This window comes from Diorhabda carinulata, chromosome 2, assembly GCF_026250575.1.
Source record: "Diorhabda carinulata isolate Delta chromosome 2, icDioCari1.1, whole genome shotgun sequence".
Taxonomy (NCBI): domain Eukaryota; kingdom Metazoa; phylum Arthropoda; class Insecta; order Coleoptera; family Chrysomelidae; genus Diorhabda; species Diorhabda carinulata.
In genome coordinates, this window is record NC_079461.1 from 16275987 (window position 1) to 16292648 (window position 16662).

Below are 16662 nucleotides of genomic sequence, written 5' to 3' on the forward strand. Positions count from 1 at the left end.
TCCGGGAATTGAACATGCTTTCTTAAGTCAACATTACCTCAACAGTAATTAATATTAATTTGGAAAATTCATCATTATCCTCATGTTGTTGTAGATACCAATTAGAAAATTCTATACGAAGAGTTAAATCTGTTGGTAAAACATCTTGTAACTTTGTGAATTTATAAGGATGGAATAGCAACTCTCCATATAAAATTACTATTGTATTCAATCTGTGACTGAGGGATCTCAAACTTAAAGATGGTTGATTCTCAGTATTATTCAAAACGTCGTTTGCAAAATTAACTGTAGGAGGTCGTCCGGCGTTATTCCTTTTAATATTTGAGCTTCCTGTTTCTCCTAATCTTCTTTCAATGATAACAAAAATGGAACGGCTCGGTTGATGTCTGTTAGGAAATCTTTCTCTATAAAGTCTTTCCTCCAATCTCCAATTTATTAGACTTTCTCCTTAAATTGAATGAATATCAGCTAATTCTTCAAAACTGTAATCGATTTGGTAAATTTTTTAATCATTTATCTTGTAATGCACACTTTCAGATAAATGTCACATAAATCAAACTTAAACAATTTCGATTTAACAACAATACAATTGTTTCCAAAGCTTCCTAATATTTTTAGTCGAAGTAAAAAAGGTCAGGGTTTGTTTAAATGAAGGAGCTGGAAAATTTGAAGTTACTCTTCGTTTTGTATGATTTGTTTGTGTAAAATAGTTATCTGAATGGTATTAATGTTAATTAAGAATTTCCAGGGTTTCCAGGTTTAGCGTAGTAGGAAATAACAATTCCTTCGAAGAAAACGTGTAGTTAAACGAACAAATATCATTTTTTACCTATTTTCCTATTTACCTATTTACCTATTTACCTATTTACCTATTTACCTATTTACCTATTTACCTATTTACCTATTTACCTATTTACCTATTTACCTATTTACCTATTTACCTATTTACCTATTTACCTATTTACCTATTTACCTATTTACCTATTTACCTATTTACCTATTTACCTATTTACCTATTTACCTATTTACCTATTTACCTATTTACCTATTTACCTATTTACCTATTTACCTATTTACCTATTTACCTATTTACCTATTTACCTATTTACCTATTTACCTATTTACCTATTTACCTATTTACCTATTTACCTATTTACCTATTTACCTATTTACCTATTTACCTATTTACCTATTTACCTATTTACCTATTTACCTATTTACCTATTTACCTATTTACCTATTTACCTATTTACCTATTTACCTATTTACCTATTTACCTATTTACCTATTTACCTATTTACCTATTTACCTATTTACCTATTTACCTATTTACCTATTTACCTATTTACCTATTTACCTATTTACCTATTTACCTATTTACCTATTTACCTATTTACCTATTTACCTATTTACCTATTTACCTATTTACCTATTTACCTATTTACCTATTTACCTATTTACCTATTTACCTATTTACCTATTTACCTATTTACCTATTTACCTATTTACCTATTTACCTATTTACCTATTTACCTATTTACCTATTTACCTATTTACCTATTTACCTATTTACCTATTTACCTATTTACCTATTTACCTATTTACCTATTTACCTATTTACCTATTTACCTATTTACCTATTTACCTATTTACCTATTTACCTATTTACCTATTTACCTATTTACCTATTTACCTATTTACCTATTTACCTATTTACCTATTTACCTATTTACCTATTTACCTATTTACCTATTTACCTATTTACCTATTTACCTATTTACCTATTTACCTATTTACCTATTTACCTATTTACCTATTTACCTATTTACCTATTTACCTATTTACCTATTTACCTATTTACCTATTTACCTATTTACCTATTTACCTATTTACCTATTTACCTATTTACCTATTTACCTATTTACCTATTTACCTATTTACCTATTTACCTATTTACCTATTTACCTATTTACCTATTTACCTATTTACCTATTTACCTATTTACCTATTTACCTATTTACCTATTTACCTATTTACCTATTTACCTATTTACCTATTTACCTATTTACCTATTTACCTATTTACCTATTTACCTATTTACCTATTTACCTATTTACCTATTTACCTATTTACCTATTTACCTATTTACCTATTTACCTATTTACCTATTTACCTATTTACCTATTTACCTATTTACCTATTTACCTATTTACCTATTTACCTATTTACCTATTTACCTATTTACCTATTTACCTATTTACCTATTTACCTATTTACCTATTTACCTATTTACCTATTTACCTATTTACCTATTTACCTTTTTACCTATTTACCTATTTACCTATTTACCTATTTACCTATTTACCTATTTACCTATTTACCTATTTACCTATTTACCTATTTACCTATTTACCTATTTACCTATTTACCTATTTACCTATTTACCTATTTACCTATTTACCTATTTACCTATTTACCTATTTACCTATTTACCTATTTACCTATTTACCTATTTACCTATTTACCTATTTACCTATTTACCTATTTACCTATTTACCTATTTACCTATTTACCTATTTACCTATTAATCGATTAAATTGATTCGGAAGAAGCTGTTTTGGGTTTTTATAAATAATCACAAGAGCGGTCGCAAAATGATATTTTTCTCGAAAACGGTTAATTTTAGCGCAGTCAATGTAATTACTTTTTTATTAGGGAATGATGGTAGAATTCAAAAATTGAGAAAAAATAACATTCGATTCAGTGGCGAAAAATTCAAGGGTGGAAAAAGACCCCTGCTGGACACCTCTGAAAAAAACTAGAGATCATCTGTTCATGTTAGAACAAGTAGTTTATTAACCTGATAATCTTCAGAATTTCAATAATTTAGGGATACCCTGTATAACGCTCGATTTATTGGTTTTTCTTCTACACCTCTGTATTCTAAGATCTTCCATAATCATTCCTCTTGACTCTGACGAATGCTTTTTCAAAATCTGTAAAACATAGGTGTATCTCTCATATTGCTTTTTCAGTGATTTGTCGTATTATGAAATTTGCACCTGTATGTTCTAAATGAGCTCAGTTATGATATGTTCTTATTATTTGACATTTTTAGACTTCTATTTATAACTTGACTTTAGAATATCATTCACAAAATTGGTTTATTCTATATTTCTAGCAGTATATCAAGAATTCTAAAGATTCTGTTAAAATTTTATACTCATAATACTTCATTTTCAATTTGTTCATTGAATGAAACATTGTTATTAGGTTGGGTGATCTCAATAAATACCATAGTGCGAATATAAAAGATTAATGATATTCACATTTTCACTTAGTAGTTTTCAATATTTGCTGTTTGATATCGATGAATCTAGAATTTTTAGTTCAGTTGGTGATATATATTTGTTTCAATACTAACACCCAATATTAAAAAAAATTCTACTGTTATTTCAGACTCCCCAATTTTTCAAGATGCGTATGTTCGTTTGTCTCTTTGGTATTCTGATATTACTATCGTTAGGACGCTGCGAATTTCATGTAAGATCACCCCGTATATCGATGAGAAGCCCCGCTTTATCTACAGAAAAAATGATATCACCGTTTGACGAAACCGAAGTGAAAAATTCTTCCATCTTAAAAAGAAGAGGTAAATATTTTTAATAATTTTATTATTCTGGTTGAATATAACCCTTCCACATATATTTGGTATCGTAATACTTTCTATGATTCAACTAATTTTTGTTTTTGTAAGGTTCAATTTAGATAATCATCACCAAATTTTTGTGAGTGTGTGCATCTATTGAATATACGTCTGTATACGTTGGTGAATCATATGCGTATGTATGTGCGTGCGTTTGTCCTAATTAAGATTAAAATACTTGTTTAGCATTTAGGCGATCAATCATTTTCGTGAATATGAGGACCACATTGAAGAAATCATACTTATGACATATGTAGCATATGTAGCTATAGTTCCCAAAGTATCTTTGGCATATAGATAAATGTAGTATTTCCATCTTGTTTCATTGTTTACTTATTTTCTTACCTACTGTTTTTTTTTCAATATACTCACTTATAGGCTATACAATCCATGGAGAACCTTGGCCTCCTCTACACACAGCTTAACATCGCACGTCTTAGGTCATATTGTCTTCTGATCTTCTCTAACCACTCCTTTCTCGGGCGTCCATTTTTTTTTCTTTTACCCTTTCTTAATGTAATACCCCTAGATGTCCAAGCCACTGTATACGTTTAGGTTTTATAGTGGTAGTCCATATTTCACCTGCATGAGTGATAATCCTTCGAATTATTGTTTGATAAAATTTGTCTTTTAACTTGATAGAAGAGAGAAATCATTATTCATTAGCATCGATTGTAAGCAACAAGAGTACCTTTTATCATTGGATTGAATGAATTTATTTCAGTAATGATTGGGCCAATATACTTAAATTTCTAAGGTTATACTGTTTCTCTACTTATCACAATGTATTTAGTTTATTTTTGTTAATAAAAATCCTGTCTGCTTCTCTTCTTCTCAATTCCTCTAGTCATGTTTTTGTTCTTTACATCAAGTTCTCGTTATCAGCAAATACAAAAATTTATAAAGCTCAGTTCAAAATTGTTCTCGAATGGAATAAATTTGTGTTTGTCTCCTTTTTATAGAATGTGAACAAGGGCATTTTGTCATTTATTAGGCATTGCCTCTTGAAGAATCCACACAGTAATAGGAAGATTGTTAAGCATCCTTATTTGAGTAACTTTGCTGTAATTCAGTGACTTTCCATTGCTTATTTTTTTATATCTTATTTCAATTTCTCATGTGCCGGTAGCTGGTAGTTTCCATAATATTCGATATTATACTCCTTTATCTATACCTTGACATCAGTTTCCGATCTTCGAAGTACAAAAGTTTATTATGGGTTGATATCCCCTTCGATTTTGGAAAACATTCCACTGATATCTCCTATTCTAAAGCTCCTGTATTCTGCCTTGTCCTTCCTTTTCAACGAAATATTATTGTAGACTATAATTACCTCTTTTCTTCTCCATTTTTTTGAGCTAAATTTCTCTCCATCGAACCACTCGTTTTTTGGTATCTTTTCCTCATTTCCCGGGAATTTTTGTTCTATCTTTGAATTTTTACCATTTTCCTTCAGGTTGATCCCTCTGATATTCTTTGTCAACTTATATATATATATATATTTTTTCCTTAAATTTTGCCACGGCAAGTTAGAGGTATGTATCAGAATATTTGCCTCTGAAACGAGTACCTAGTATCTAAAATATCTGATGCATGTCTTTTACCAATAATGACGTCAATATGATTTTTTGTCTGAAAAACTGATGATATCCATGTATGTTTCTGTATAATGAGTTAATTTTTATTACACAAATCATTTAAACTGAATATTTTTATTGTAGATTGTAGATTTAAAGCTAAGTTTCTTCAAGAATTTACGAAAGGCTCAATCTCAAAAAACTTCAAGGAACAAGATTCCTCAATTCTTCTTGATGATTTTTTATTCCCTTACATATAATTTCTATGTCCTCTACTTCATGTAATACGTTATCGTATCTCGGTCTACTTTGTATTTGTCCATATCACTCCGATTGTCCGTCTCACATCCATTCCCCCCATCAAATTTTGATCCCGTTTCTCTCTATATCAGCGGTTCTTAAACTTTTTTGGTAACGGCACCTTTTTGGAAAGCGAAATACTTCACGGATCCCTATGAAATGAATGAAAGAAATATGTACTTATGTGCATCAATAATCATAATATGAATGGATACAATATGAAAAAAAAATTTTAAATATTTAATGAGATGTATGAAATTGTTTCTTGATTTTCATCAATTGGTTGATGTAAGGTTTGATAGGAGATAGTTGAAGTCCTATATCAGGTTTGGCGTTCAGTCTATTGCGGTTTTTTGTTTTCGTAGCTGCATAGGTTGAAAATCCTGTTTCGCACAAGAATGTTGTTGGGAACGAATGAAGAAAATTCAGAGCTTTTTTGGCAAGCATTGGATATTCATCACGGATTATGACCCAAACATCGTTGAGAGGCGTCGTTATGAACAATGACTCCATACTTGTGTCTGATGAGACCTCTAAAAACGATTCATATATCTCGTTTGACATACTTTAGGGCATTTGCAGATTGGATGAAAAAGAATTTTGAATCGACGAGCAGAATAATATTGTCACAAATCGTTCGCACTACGGTCAAGTATAGTACACAAGTGAGTGGTGTTTCGCAAGATGAACTCGATTAAATCTTCGGCGGTACTCGACAAAAGAAATAGAACGAAATGAATCGACTCAACTAAATGATTTACTAATCTAATTGACTGAATTGCAGCAATCGAATGAAAATGTCAGATGTTGATCAGTGTTGATAATCAGAAATGTTTTAATTTTTTTCTAAACTCTCGCAGAGTCCCCACAGAGACTTCGCGGAATCCTGGGTTTGTTTGGCTTGTAACATATCCAATTTTATTGAGAATTTTCCAATGTGTGAAGTCGAGATATGTGTGTGTATCTAATGTGCACGTGTATGAGCCTAAGCGTCGCGTGTATGTGCGCGTAATTGTGCTAGTGCAGTTGAGCACATGTGAGCACATATATATCAATAAACCTATAGTTCAATCTGTTAATTGTTGATTATAATTATATAATTCATAATCAGGTGCCCATGACATAAGTATCTGACTATAGTTCCTATAGTATCTTTTGTTGATATTGTTTTGAAATAGGGTACTAGTTTTTTAATGTATACGATCTTCAATTAGTTTCAACAATATATCAATTTTGTCACATATGTTTTCTTCTTCTTCTTCTTCTTCTTCAACATATTGTAGGCCTTAGCCTGTAGTTTCCAACTTGTCATCCTTGAGATGTTGATGTCCATGAATCCATCTATCTTTTTGGAGGTCTTCCTAAAGGTCGTCGTGTCTCTGGTTTACCGTCTCGTGCGATCTTTGCTAGTCTTTCTCTGGTCATCCTGTCCACGTGTTCGTTCCTAGCTCTTCTACGTTTACGTCCCCATCTGACTATGTCTTCCACCTCACACTCGTGTCTTACGACTGTGTTTCTCCTTCTGTCTCTTATGTACCCGCATGTGTTTCTGAGTATTTTCATTTCTGTTGTTCAAATGATGTTTTTAATTCCCTTGTTGTCCGCTCTTGTTTCTTTAACATATGTCAATATGGGTCTAACGCAGGCTTTGTATATTTTAACTTTCGCCCTTTTGTTCATACTTGTACTATTCCAGATAATGTCCCGGAGTGCGCCTGATATTCGGCTGGTTTTGTTCGCTTGTCTTTTTACTTTATTCTGTTCTAGTCTGCGCTGATTTGTGTGCCTAGGAAGTCAAATGACATTACATGATTTTATTTTCTAGGGCGAGTTTACACCTAATTGCTTCTTTAGAGATGACAAGGGTTTTAGTTTTTGCGGTAGATACTTGGATGTTAAAGGTTTTAGCTTTTACGTAGAATGAATATAGGAGCTGCTGTAAGTCGTTTTTGCTCTCTGTCACAATTACAGCGTCATCGGCATAACAGATTATTTTTATTGCGCCCGTTGTAAGTGAATATCCTCTTGCTGTATTCTTTACATGATTTAATATTTCGTCCATTATCAGGTTGAACCTGGTTGATACCCGTTGATGTTTGCATTTCCTCTGTCAGGTTTGTTGGAATAGATGTGTTATAGTTTAAATGTCTTATGATGTCTATTATGGTTTTCGGAACGTATTTCTTTCTTAGGATGTCTACTACGTCGCTCAACCTTACCCTGTCGAATGCCTTAGTGAGATCTATGAAGCAGATATACACGGGCTTGCCGTATTCTATAGTTTGTGTAATTGTGAAGGTGGCATCTATGGTTGATAAATTTCTCCTGAATCCTTGTTGTTCTTCCGATGTGTTTACGTGTTCATTTAATGTTGCTTTAATGATTTTTGTAAAAAGCTTCAGGGTTGTGTTTAGAAGGGTTATACCTCTATAGTTCTCTGAAGATTTCCTGTCCCCTTTCTTAAATATAGGAATGGTTATGCTCTTTTTCCATTCGTTAGGAACTTCTCTGTTTGATAGTATTCTGTTGAAAAGCTTTGTAAGTTCTACCATTAGTTGTTGTCCTCCGTATTTCAATAACTCATTTGGTATGTTACCTAATCCAAGTGCTTTCCTGTTTTTGATCTTTTTTGCGTGTTCTATCGTTACGTCTTCTAATATCTCGAGGGGTTCATTGTTTTCTTCATCTTCTTCTTTATTGTTTTCTTTGTTTTCCTCCTCTTCGGGAGCATCTGCATATAGTTGTTCGAAATAGGTTTTCAAGTGGGACTCGTGAATCTGTTGTCTCTGTGTGTATTCTACTATTTCATATCTTCTCCTTCTTAGCATTCCACATAACTTTTTTGTGCTCCGTATAGATCATATTCCATTACGGAGGTAAAGTTTTCCTAGAAGCTTCGTTTTATGTTTCTGATTTCTAGGTTAACTCTGTTTTTGTTTGAATGTTGTTTTCTTCGGGTGTTTTGTTACTCCTATATTTTAAATATGCCTCCCGTTTTTCCTTGGCCAAAGCGTTTATTACCGGTGTATAACATTGTTTCCTTCGACTATTTTTGCTCACTCCTACTTTCCTTAGGCCTAGCGCCTCAATAGCTGAGTCGGTAATATTCGTTTTTATCTTTTTTCAGCACATCTCTGTATCGTCCTCTTCTTCAATATTATTTGCTTCGATTTTTTGGGTTAGGCGAGTTTGGTATAGGGCTTTTGTTGTTTGGTTCCTAATGGATTCTATGTTGAGCTTATCTTTAAACGTGTTTTCTGTTTTCTTCTTCTTCTGTGCGTTTAGCCGTAGTTTACAAACAACTGGGAAATGGTCAAATCCTATGTTCGCTTAAGTTAAGCTTTTTGTGTCTAGTATTTGGGTTGGGTGTATGGCTCTGTTCGATATTATGCAGTCTATTGTAAGTGCGCATAGGTCTATTAGTGCTTCTGCGTTCTCATTGATGTGTTCCTCATTGAAGTGGTGCTTTATTCCGGGTAATATATTGTTCCCAATTCTGGCATTCAGGTCACCCATTATGAGTAGTTTTTTATTTACCGTTTTCAAGATTTTCGTAGAATGTGACCGTGTCTTCTTTGCTCTTGCTTATACACTTAAGAGGTTAAGATTTCCTGTTCCTCTATTCAGTGATACTTTGAGGATTCTTTCTTCTACGTGGTGAATGTCTTGTATGAGATGTTCGTATTTTTCGGTTATGATTATTCTCACTCCTGCTGTTGCTCGTTTGTGCTTAACGACACCGTTGTATATTATTAAGTAGTTCGGTATTTTGATGCTTCCTTTTCCATTGAGGTTGGTTTCTGATAGCGCATATATATCTATGTTATGTTGTTCCACTTCTAAAAGTATTTCACAATTTTTGGTGTTCCATGACATTATGTTCCAACAAGCAGTTCGTATTATATTTTTCTTCCATTTTTGTTTCTTGTTCACTTTGTTTTCCGTATTCATATTCCAATTTATAGTCGAGTTCGTTTGGACCGTCCTATTCTGAGGCTGATCGTTGGATCTGTGAGCAGATAATTCTTTTTACGTCCGGCAGGTTGCTGGCCTCACCTGACAACCCTCTTCCTTTACCCGGGTTTGGGACCGGCAGTGGCAGTCACCAGGCTACTCTATCCACCCAGTAACCAACCACAGGTGGAGTTACATATTTTTTCTTTCTCATAATTCCATTATGCTTTTTTCGTCTCTTTTGCCATACTATTGATAGATTTTTTGTTCATCATATGTCGTATTTATCCAAACTACCCTTATTGACCCTTACCATAACTATTACTAATTTTTTCTATGGTGTTCCTTCACGTATAAATGCATATGCTTCTGAATGTCCTTGATTTTAGATATTTTCTCTTTTAAAATTAGTTTTTTCTCGATAATTTTTGATATTTTGATATATGAATAATCGATTGAATGAATTTCCATTGCAGAATCTTGAAATGTTCGTCCAAGCTCAAAGAAATATTCTCTTTTTAGAAGTGTGTAGAAGTACATGATGTCCACTTTAAAAGATTATTCTTTTTCACTATATTTAGATTGTACGGGGTGTCCCTATGAAAGTTACGGATTGTTAACTATGAGCCGCCCTTGGCCTTTAAATAGTAGTGTAGAATTTTTTATTAATATGAGGTTCAAATGTGCGATAGCTCTATTCAGGTTCTAAATAATTACAGTCATTTGGTGCACTCTCTTCGTTATCATAATAATGAATTCTCTTTTCTCAAGATATCGTCTCAATACCAAAATAGAGAATCACGGATAAACAAGTCACTATACAATTACTCAAAATTTATTTGTAGTGTTCACTGAATTACCAAATAGAATTGTCACTACATAATATTTTAAATGCTACCCCTTTTGTGAACCTGATTTTACACTTGAAATATCTTTCAGACTTAGTTCAAGTTCACATCCAATTTACATTTATTCTTGAGAATAGTTTCAGCAGCAAGTAACGCAAGCCTTAATAGTTTTAGATCAACTCCAGATTACGTGTTTTAATGGCCTAATTGACATGTTACTTTCTGATTGAAAAGTCTGTAGATATATTTTTTCATTGATATGTCACGTTCATAGAAGAATTTGAAAAGAATGTGATTTCTTCAGATTGAAATCGATAATACTGATATTGCTGTATTTATATTTATCTTTTTATAAATATTTCTTTTGTTCGATTTTCTCGTGATGCATTCTTTTTCTACTCAGTCACATTCTTTTTATGAGTCTACATATCGAACATTCTGGTCTGTAAAATTTTCATAGGTTATCACTGCTTTGTTATTTGTTATGTAAATTCTCCTTATATTCTTGATTTTACTCATAGACACACTCTTGTTATCCTCCAAAATATAGTAAATCTGTAGTTTCTTATTCTGATTTCTATGGTTTTCATTTTAATAAAAAATAATAAATATGGTTATAGCTTCGTTCTCGAAATTTCTTTTATTATCTATTTTATCTTTTTGAATAACGGGCAGCTGACGTGCATGGTGGTAATTATAAACCGAGATTTCTATTTGCTCTATGAGCTGATTACCGTCTTTATTTAAAGCATTTTTTAAATAAACACCCGGATATTTCCGGGTTGTCATGTACTAAAACTTTAAATGCGTCCCCAAATTTTAACCCGCCAGTGTGGATCGCATCAAAAGTAGGCACTTTAATACAAAAGTAGGCACTTTAATACAAAAGTAGGCACTTTAATAAGTGGCAATTGTACTTTATTTTGAAATCTTTACGCGCCATTTACTCCGCCTCCCTCGCTGCGACCTTCACTTGTGGTATTCCCGCTATTCACTGAACTGTTATCGGAATTTCTAGCGTCATCAAACCTTTGTATCAATGATTTTATTAACCATATAATTTTACAACATGAATCTTCAAAATCGTCTTCCTTTCCACTACTAGATGGAGGTGTCTAGGAGGATTCTAAATTGAAAATTTGACTCTCAATGTCCTTAAACTGATCGTACAGAGAAACTAATTTTTTCAATCGAGAATTTAAATTATGATAGTAAAGTCAAGTGAATTGAAGTATTTTACTTAACAGTGAATACTAACATAATGGAATTGAAATAGAAAAAATTACAAGAATCGCTACAAAAAGTACAATTCTTTTGATAAGCGATATTTTGCTTTGAAGTCGAACAGCCAACGAGCGAGAGCTTATTTATGTTGGCAAACCAACTATAGCTTGATGGTTGGTCATTGTCCTGTATTTTTTTCAAAAAAAAAAGAATATGGTGAATCTCATGACTTGTGTTTCACTATTCACTAAGTTTTATAACTGTTGTTTTCCAAAACATTTCTTTGCAACTATTGATATATCAGTTGCACATGAGCTACAATTCGTCAATTTAATTTATTCAGGATGTCTGGTTTCTCCGCTTGATATGATATGATATGATAGTATAGATAGAATATATGTTCAGGTGCTTATATTATTTTTGCAATAAATTTCCGTTATCGCTGTATCGCTGTATAGTGAAATATTTGGTAAAAACTTCTTGTCACTAGTAACTGTTAAATTTTGACCCTAGGTAGTAATGAATTGAATTTCTTCCTGTGTAGAAATCCAACTTTCTTATTTCGCGGCACCTTAGTCACTGGTCTCGTTCTTGCTATTGCTCCATTCACTGTTTATATTGTCTTTCTGTCCACTGTTATATTTCTGGAAGGCTTTCTTTCTGCTATGGTCCTTTTCTCGTAGCTGATGTATTTTTCTTGAAATCTATGTATGTAACTGTTTCCTTTATGAGTGCATGCTGTCTTATGTTCTCAATTTTTCGTGTTGTCCCTATATTTTTGTTTGTTCAAACATCTATGGTTTGCATTTAGACATTATGTACATTTACTTGGCACCCAGGGCAGTGCCATTACTGAGGTGATGCGAATTCAAAACCAATCACAGTTCAAATGCAAAATGCGAAGTGTGTATTGAGAATGTAAATCAATGCCAAACGCACGTATGGAATATCGTCACAGTTTGCCACATGCAGATTGCTATTAGGCCACCTGAAATGCCAGCAATGCCTAGCAAATATGTAAGAAAAGTGAGAGTGCAAATATATTTATTGAATAAATCAAAAGTAGTAGAGAACAGATAATATACAAATGAGATATTTAGTGCGATGATCCATGTTTAATTGCATTTGGTTGGATACTTTTCTCGAGTCACATTTTGTGAGAGATCTTGTTTCTTCTTAAGTCTTTTTCTGGTAGGTTCTGCACTTGCAGAACCTAAAGGTCTTCTTTTGCTTCCCCTTGTTATGCCGACTTTTCTTCTGCTTAATGTTGTAGGCTGTACTTTGATACTAGGCTTTTGCCTGTATCGCTGGGCACATGAACTTCCAGCGGTGCACAAAATTGGTGAAATCCTCAGTACATCTTGCCATTTCAGTTGCTTTTGTATGTATTCCTTCCTTTTTATATTATTTGCATTTGTGGGAACTAAATTAATTGGTTGAGATAGAATTTCTTCACTTTCGGTTGAAATGCCACTGCTTGTTGATTGTTGTGTAACAAAAGGCTCGTAAAACGAAAACGGTTGGATATTATCGCCAAAGGCAAGTTATGACATCGAGAGACGTGTTTCCGAGAATTTGCAGGTGTGTTAGTACAACAGGCCCTGAAGAAATGTAAAATAGCATTTTGATGTTTGCAGAACTTTCTCATTCTGCCCGCTCGCAACTGCAAAAGCTGGCTTGAAAGTCCACGTCATAGTAAGTTTCATTATTTTCACTGCTGGGAACTGCATAAAAAAAGAGGATATTTTTATGTTTTCCTTCTGTGGATACTTAATTTTCTTCAGTTGTTTGATTAAAAACAAACGATTGGAACTATCTCGGTTATTGATGAAATTCCTAAGCCGACGCTGATAATATTCTTCTAAATGAGTACAGGAAAAGTGTATTAATGCTATTGTATTATATGCTTCATTCCTGTTTAAGATAACAATCTTACTGTAATCTCACTAAAACTGTTTATTTGGTGTCCATGTGTTAATGCATCTTTGTAAGCTAATGCCCAGTCTTCTTTTCTGCTCCAATAATTTCTAATATATTTTGCTCATTCCGGGTAATTTTTACTATTGTTAATAGCGATTTTCAATTTTTCTTGTGCCGCTTCATTGGTTGAGGCTTGCAATATTGCTTGAAAATACTTGTAAAGTGATTGACGTATTTCTTTTGGAACATTGTTTTTCTTTTCTCAAAGCCAACGTCAAACGGGTTGACAAACGTGGAAGCGACACAAAAGCGTTTTAGATTCCGGCCATACAACTTTTGTCTGTCTGTCATGAAAATCTCAGGATATCCTTCTTCACAGAACGAATTCGGTACGTTAATTTTAATTAGTCTTTATGCGGCAAAATAATAATTTTCAGTTTGTTCCTTAGTTATTATGACGCCTAGAGGAACGGCTCCAGTATCACAAGGTGTAAGAATAAATGTGACCGAATGATTCAATAAGTCACAGCAAGATGTGAATACAATATGTTTAGAAAATGGTAAGGAATGAGCCCGTTGCATAATTTCTGTTATTACTACTATAGCAAAAGGGTTCTCTTGAAATTGTACGATAATTCCGTTTTCATCATACATTTTCTTTTTGTTGTTTTTCTAGAACAACACCATTTTTTGAAATTAAATACAAATTATAGGGAAACTTACGTACCTACAAAACACCTTCTCCATTTCGTGTTCCCAAATTTAAAATTCTCCATTTATTGTACCAAAAACACATTGCTCTATATTTAGGATCTAGTAATGAATTGGCCAACTCAACGCTTCCCACATCATATTTCAATTCTAATTATGATTCATGGTATTGAATAGATTCTGTAACTCCTAATCTCCTAAACTCATTTCTCACTTTACATATGGGGCGTAAATAACCTAGGATCTCTGCGAAGGTCAGACTATGGCTGTGATTGTTTGTAACTACATTTTTGGCGGGCATTCTTTCCTGTAAGCTAAAATATCACCTATACAGATATGTTTTTTTTCTCGTATCTTTGGTTTTATATTTTATCGCAAGGCACAAAAGAGTGATGCCATACGAATCTGCAGTTTCCACTATAGATGGATCTAAATGGCAAGATGCACCATTGAAAATTAAAAGGCATTTTCTGGATGCCATTATCCATTCGTTGAATGTCTGAATGGTCATGTTTGCTTTTTTCGTCACGGTGACCATAGTTCCCGGTGGTAAGTTGTCATGCCACTCATGTTTCATTCTTTGACCTTTTAATAAAACTGCTGGGGGAATTCTTCCACCATTAGCGTTGCCACAAGCAACGACAGTGATATTTTCGGCGTGTTCTGATGCCTCCAAGTGGACCCTTATCGCACCCTTTTTAGCTAGAATCATTTGCTGGTGATGTAGAGTTAACCTACATTCCTTCTCATCCATATTATATATTCTCTCAGGTTTATCCATTAAGTCAAGTTCTAGAAGCACTGTTTTAAGTTTTTCAAAATAATCAGAAACAATATATGTATTGAGCTTCTGTGCCCTAGCAGGGTTCATATTTTGAGCTCGTCTATAAGAAATTTCTGGGTGTCTATTTAAGAATGCTTTCAATCAGTGACGGCCAGCAAGACGTTTTTCTGGTGAGAACATGTTACAAAGACCATTTCGTTCACAATAATTATATACAGATATTCGAAGCATTCGACTCTTGCCCTTTAGTAAGAATACTTTTTCGGCACAATGACTGTTTTTAGTGAATATTTTGATTGATATAAAGATTAAGAGTCTTGCGAGGTATTTTATATTGCCTGGAAGAGTTTTTCGACCCGTTTTCTACTGCTATTGAGGCCAATTTAAGATCATCTTGTGTCCGCTGGAAACGAATTTTTTTGCTTGATAAGGTGAAATCTTCAAGACAATAATCTGAATAGAAATAAACATAGGGCATATTAACAACATAACAAAATAGAGAGTTAATACTTTTTTCAAGTATTTTGGGTTAATTTGAAAATATTTTTATTTGACTTTATTACTAAACGAATGGTAAAAAGACTTATTTTATAATGTTGTACTTACAATTATTGTAAACAAACCTACACGAAATTTACACTCTATTTAAGCACGTGAAATTGTTATTTTCAACAGTGCCTATTATATGTGAACCGCTTATAACCTCTCGGCAGACTGAATAGCCCAAACTGATTTTTCTTGTAGAGCTGTGGGGCAAAAAATCAACATATTACTCTCCCTCTATTAGCAGACAAGCTAAACTATTCAAAATGGCAGCGGATAGGCATATTAACAGCATGGGCATATTCCCCACACCTACCTGTCATCTACCTGCATATGTAATATGGCGTATTACTTTTGGTTTTGAATATTTTGCAATTGGTATTTGTTAAAGAAACGTATTCTTCTATCCACTCCACTGTTTCACATCACTCTCATTTAACAATTTTGCCCTATACTTTCCTAGACTTATTTAAAAATATTAAAATCGAGATGGTAAATTTGTTACATCGTCGACGGTAGCAATCTTACCGAAACAACGATAAACAGAAACTAAGACGCTATCGTGTTTTTGACGACATTCCATACGCACGTTTGGCACCGATTTACATTCTCAATACACACTTCGCACTCGAACTGTGATTGGTTTTGAATTCGAATCTGAACAATGGCATTGCCCTGAGAGCCAAATAGATGTACATAATGTCTAAATTTCTAAGTTTCCAGCCATTTTGTTCAAATTTCGTTTTCTGTGTAGTCATCTTCTTTGTCTACTGTTAATTGGTTCTCTTCTTGTGTCTGGACTGTTATCCTCTCATTGTCTAAAAAATTTCCAATTTGATTTACGCTCAATAGTGGTAAGTGTCATTCCCATATTTCCGATGAAAGTTCGTCTTTCTATAAGATTATAGCTCATTGTTCTTCCAGAAAGTCTCTACCTAATAATACCGATACTTCGCCCATCATGCAGTCCTCTGCTGCAATTATTTGTGTGAATGTTGTAATTCAGTACCCGTTGCAGCTATAATCAATTTGGTTGATCCGTATAGCTGTAGTTGTCCTGTTATTCTTTATAGCATTAGTTGATCTGCGATTCGA

General features: G+C 33.2%; 2 protein-coding genes across 4 annotated transcripts in view; one reads left to right on the plus strand and one right to left on the minus strand.

Moving 5' to 3' along the window:
* LOC130890709 (UNC93-like protein) overlaps positions 1-16662 on the minus strand; it is a 223457-nt gene that overhangs the window by 161621 nt on the left and 45174 nt on the right. The window lies entirely within an intron of this gene.
* Positions 1-16662, plus strand: part of LOC130890721 (uncharacterized) — a 28444-nt gene that overhangs the window by 1825 nt on the left and 9957 nt on the right. For both annotated transcript variants that reach the window (XM_057794972.1, XM_057794973.1), the window contains exon 2: positions 3460-3652. In XM_057794972.1, coding sequence (XP_057650955.1) covers positions 3478-3652 — 175 coding nt within the window. In that variant the 5' untranslated portion in view covers positions 3460-3477. The remainder of the gene's footprint in view (positions 1-3459; positions 3653-16662) is intronic.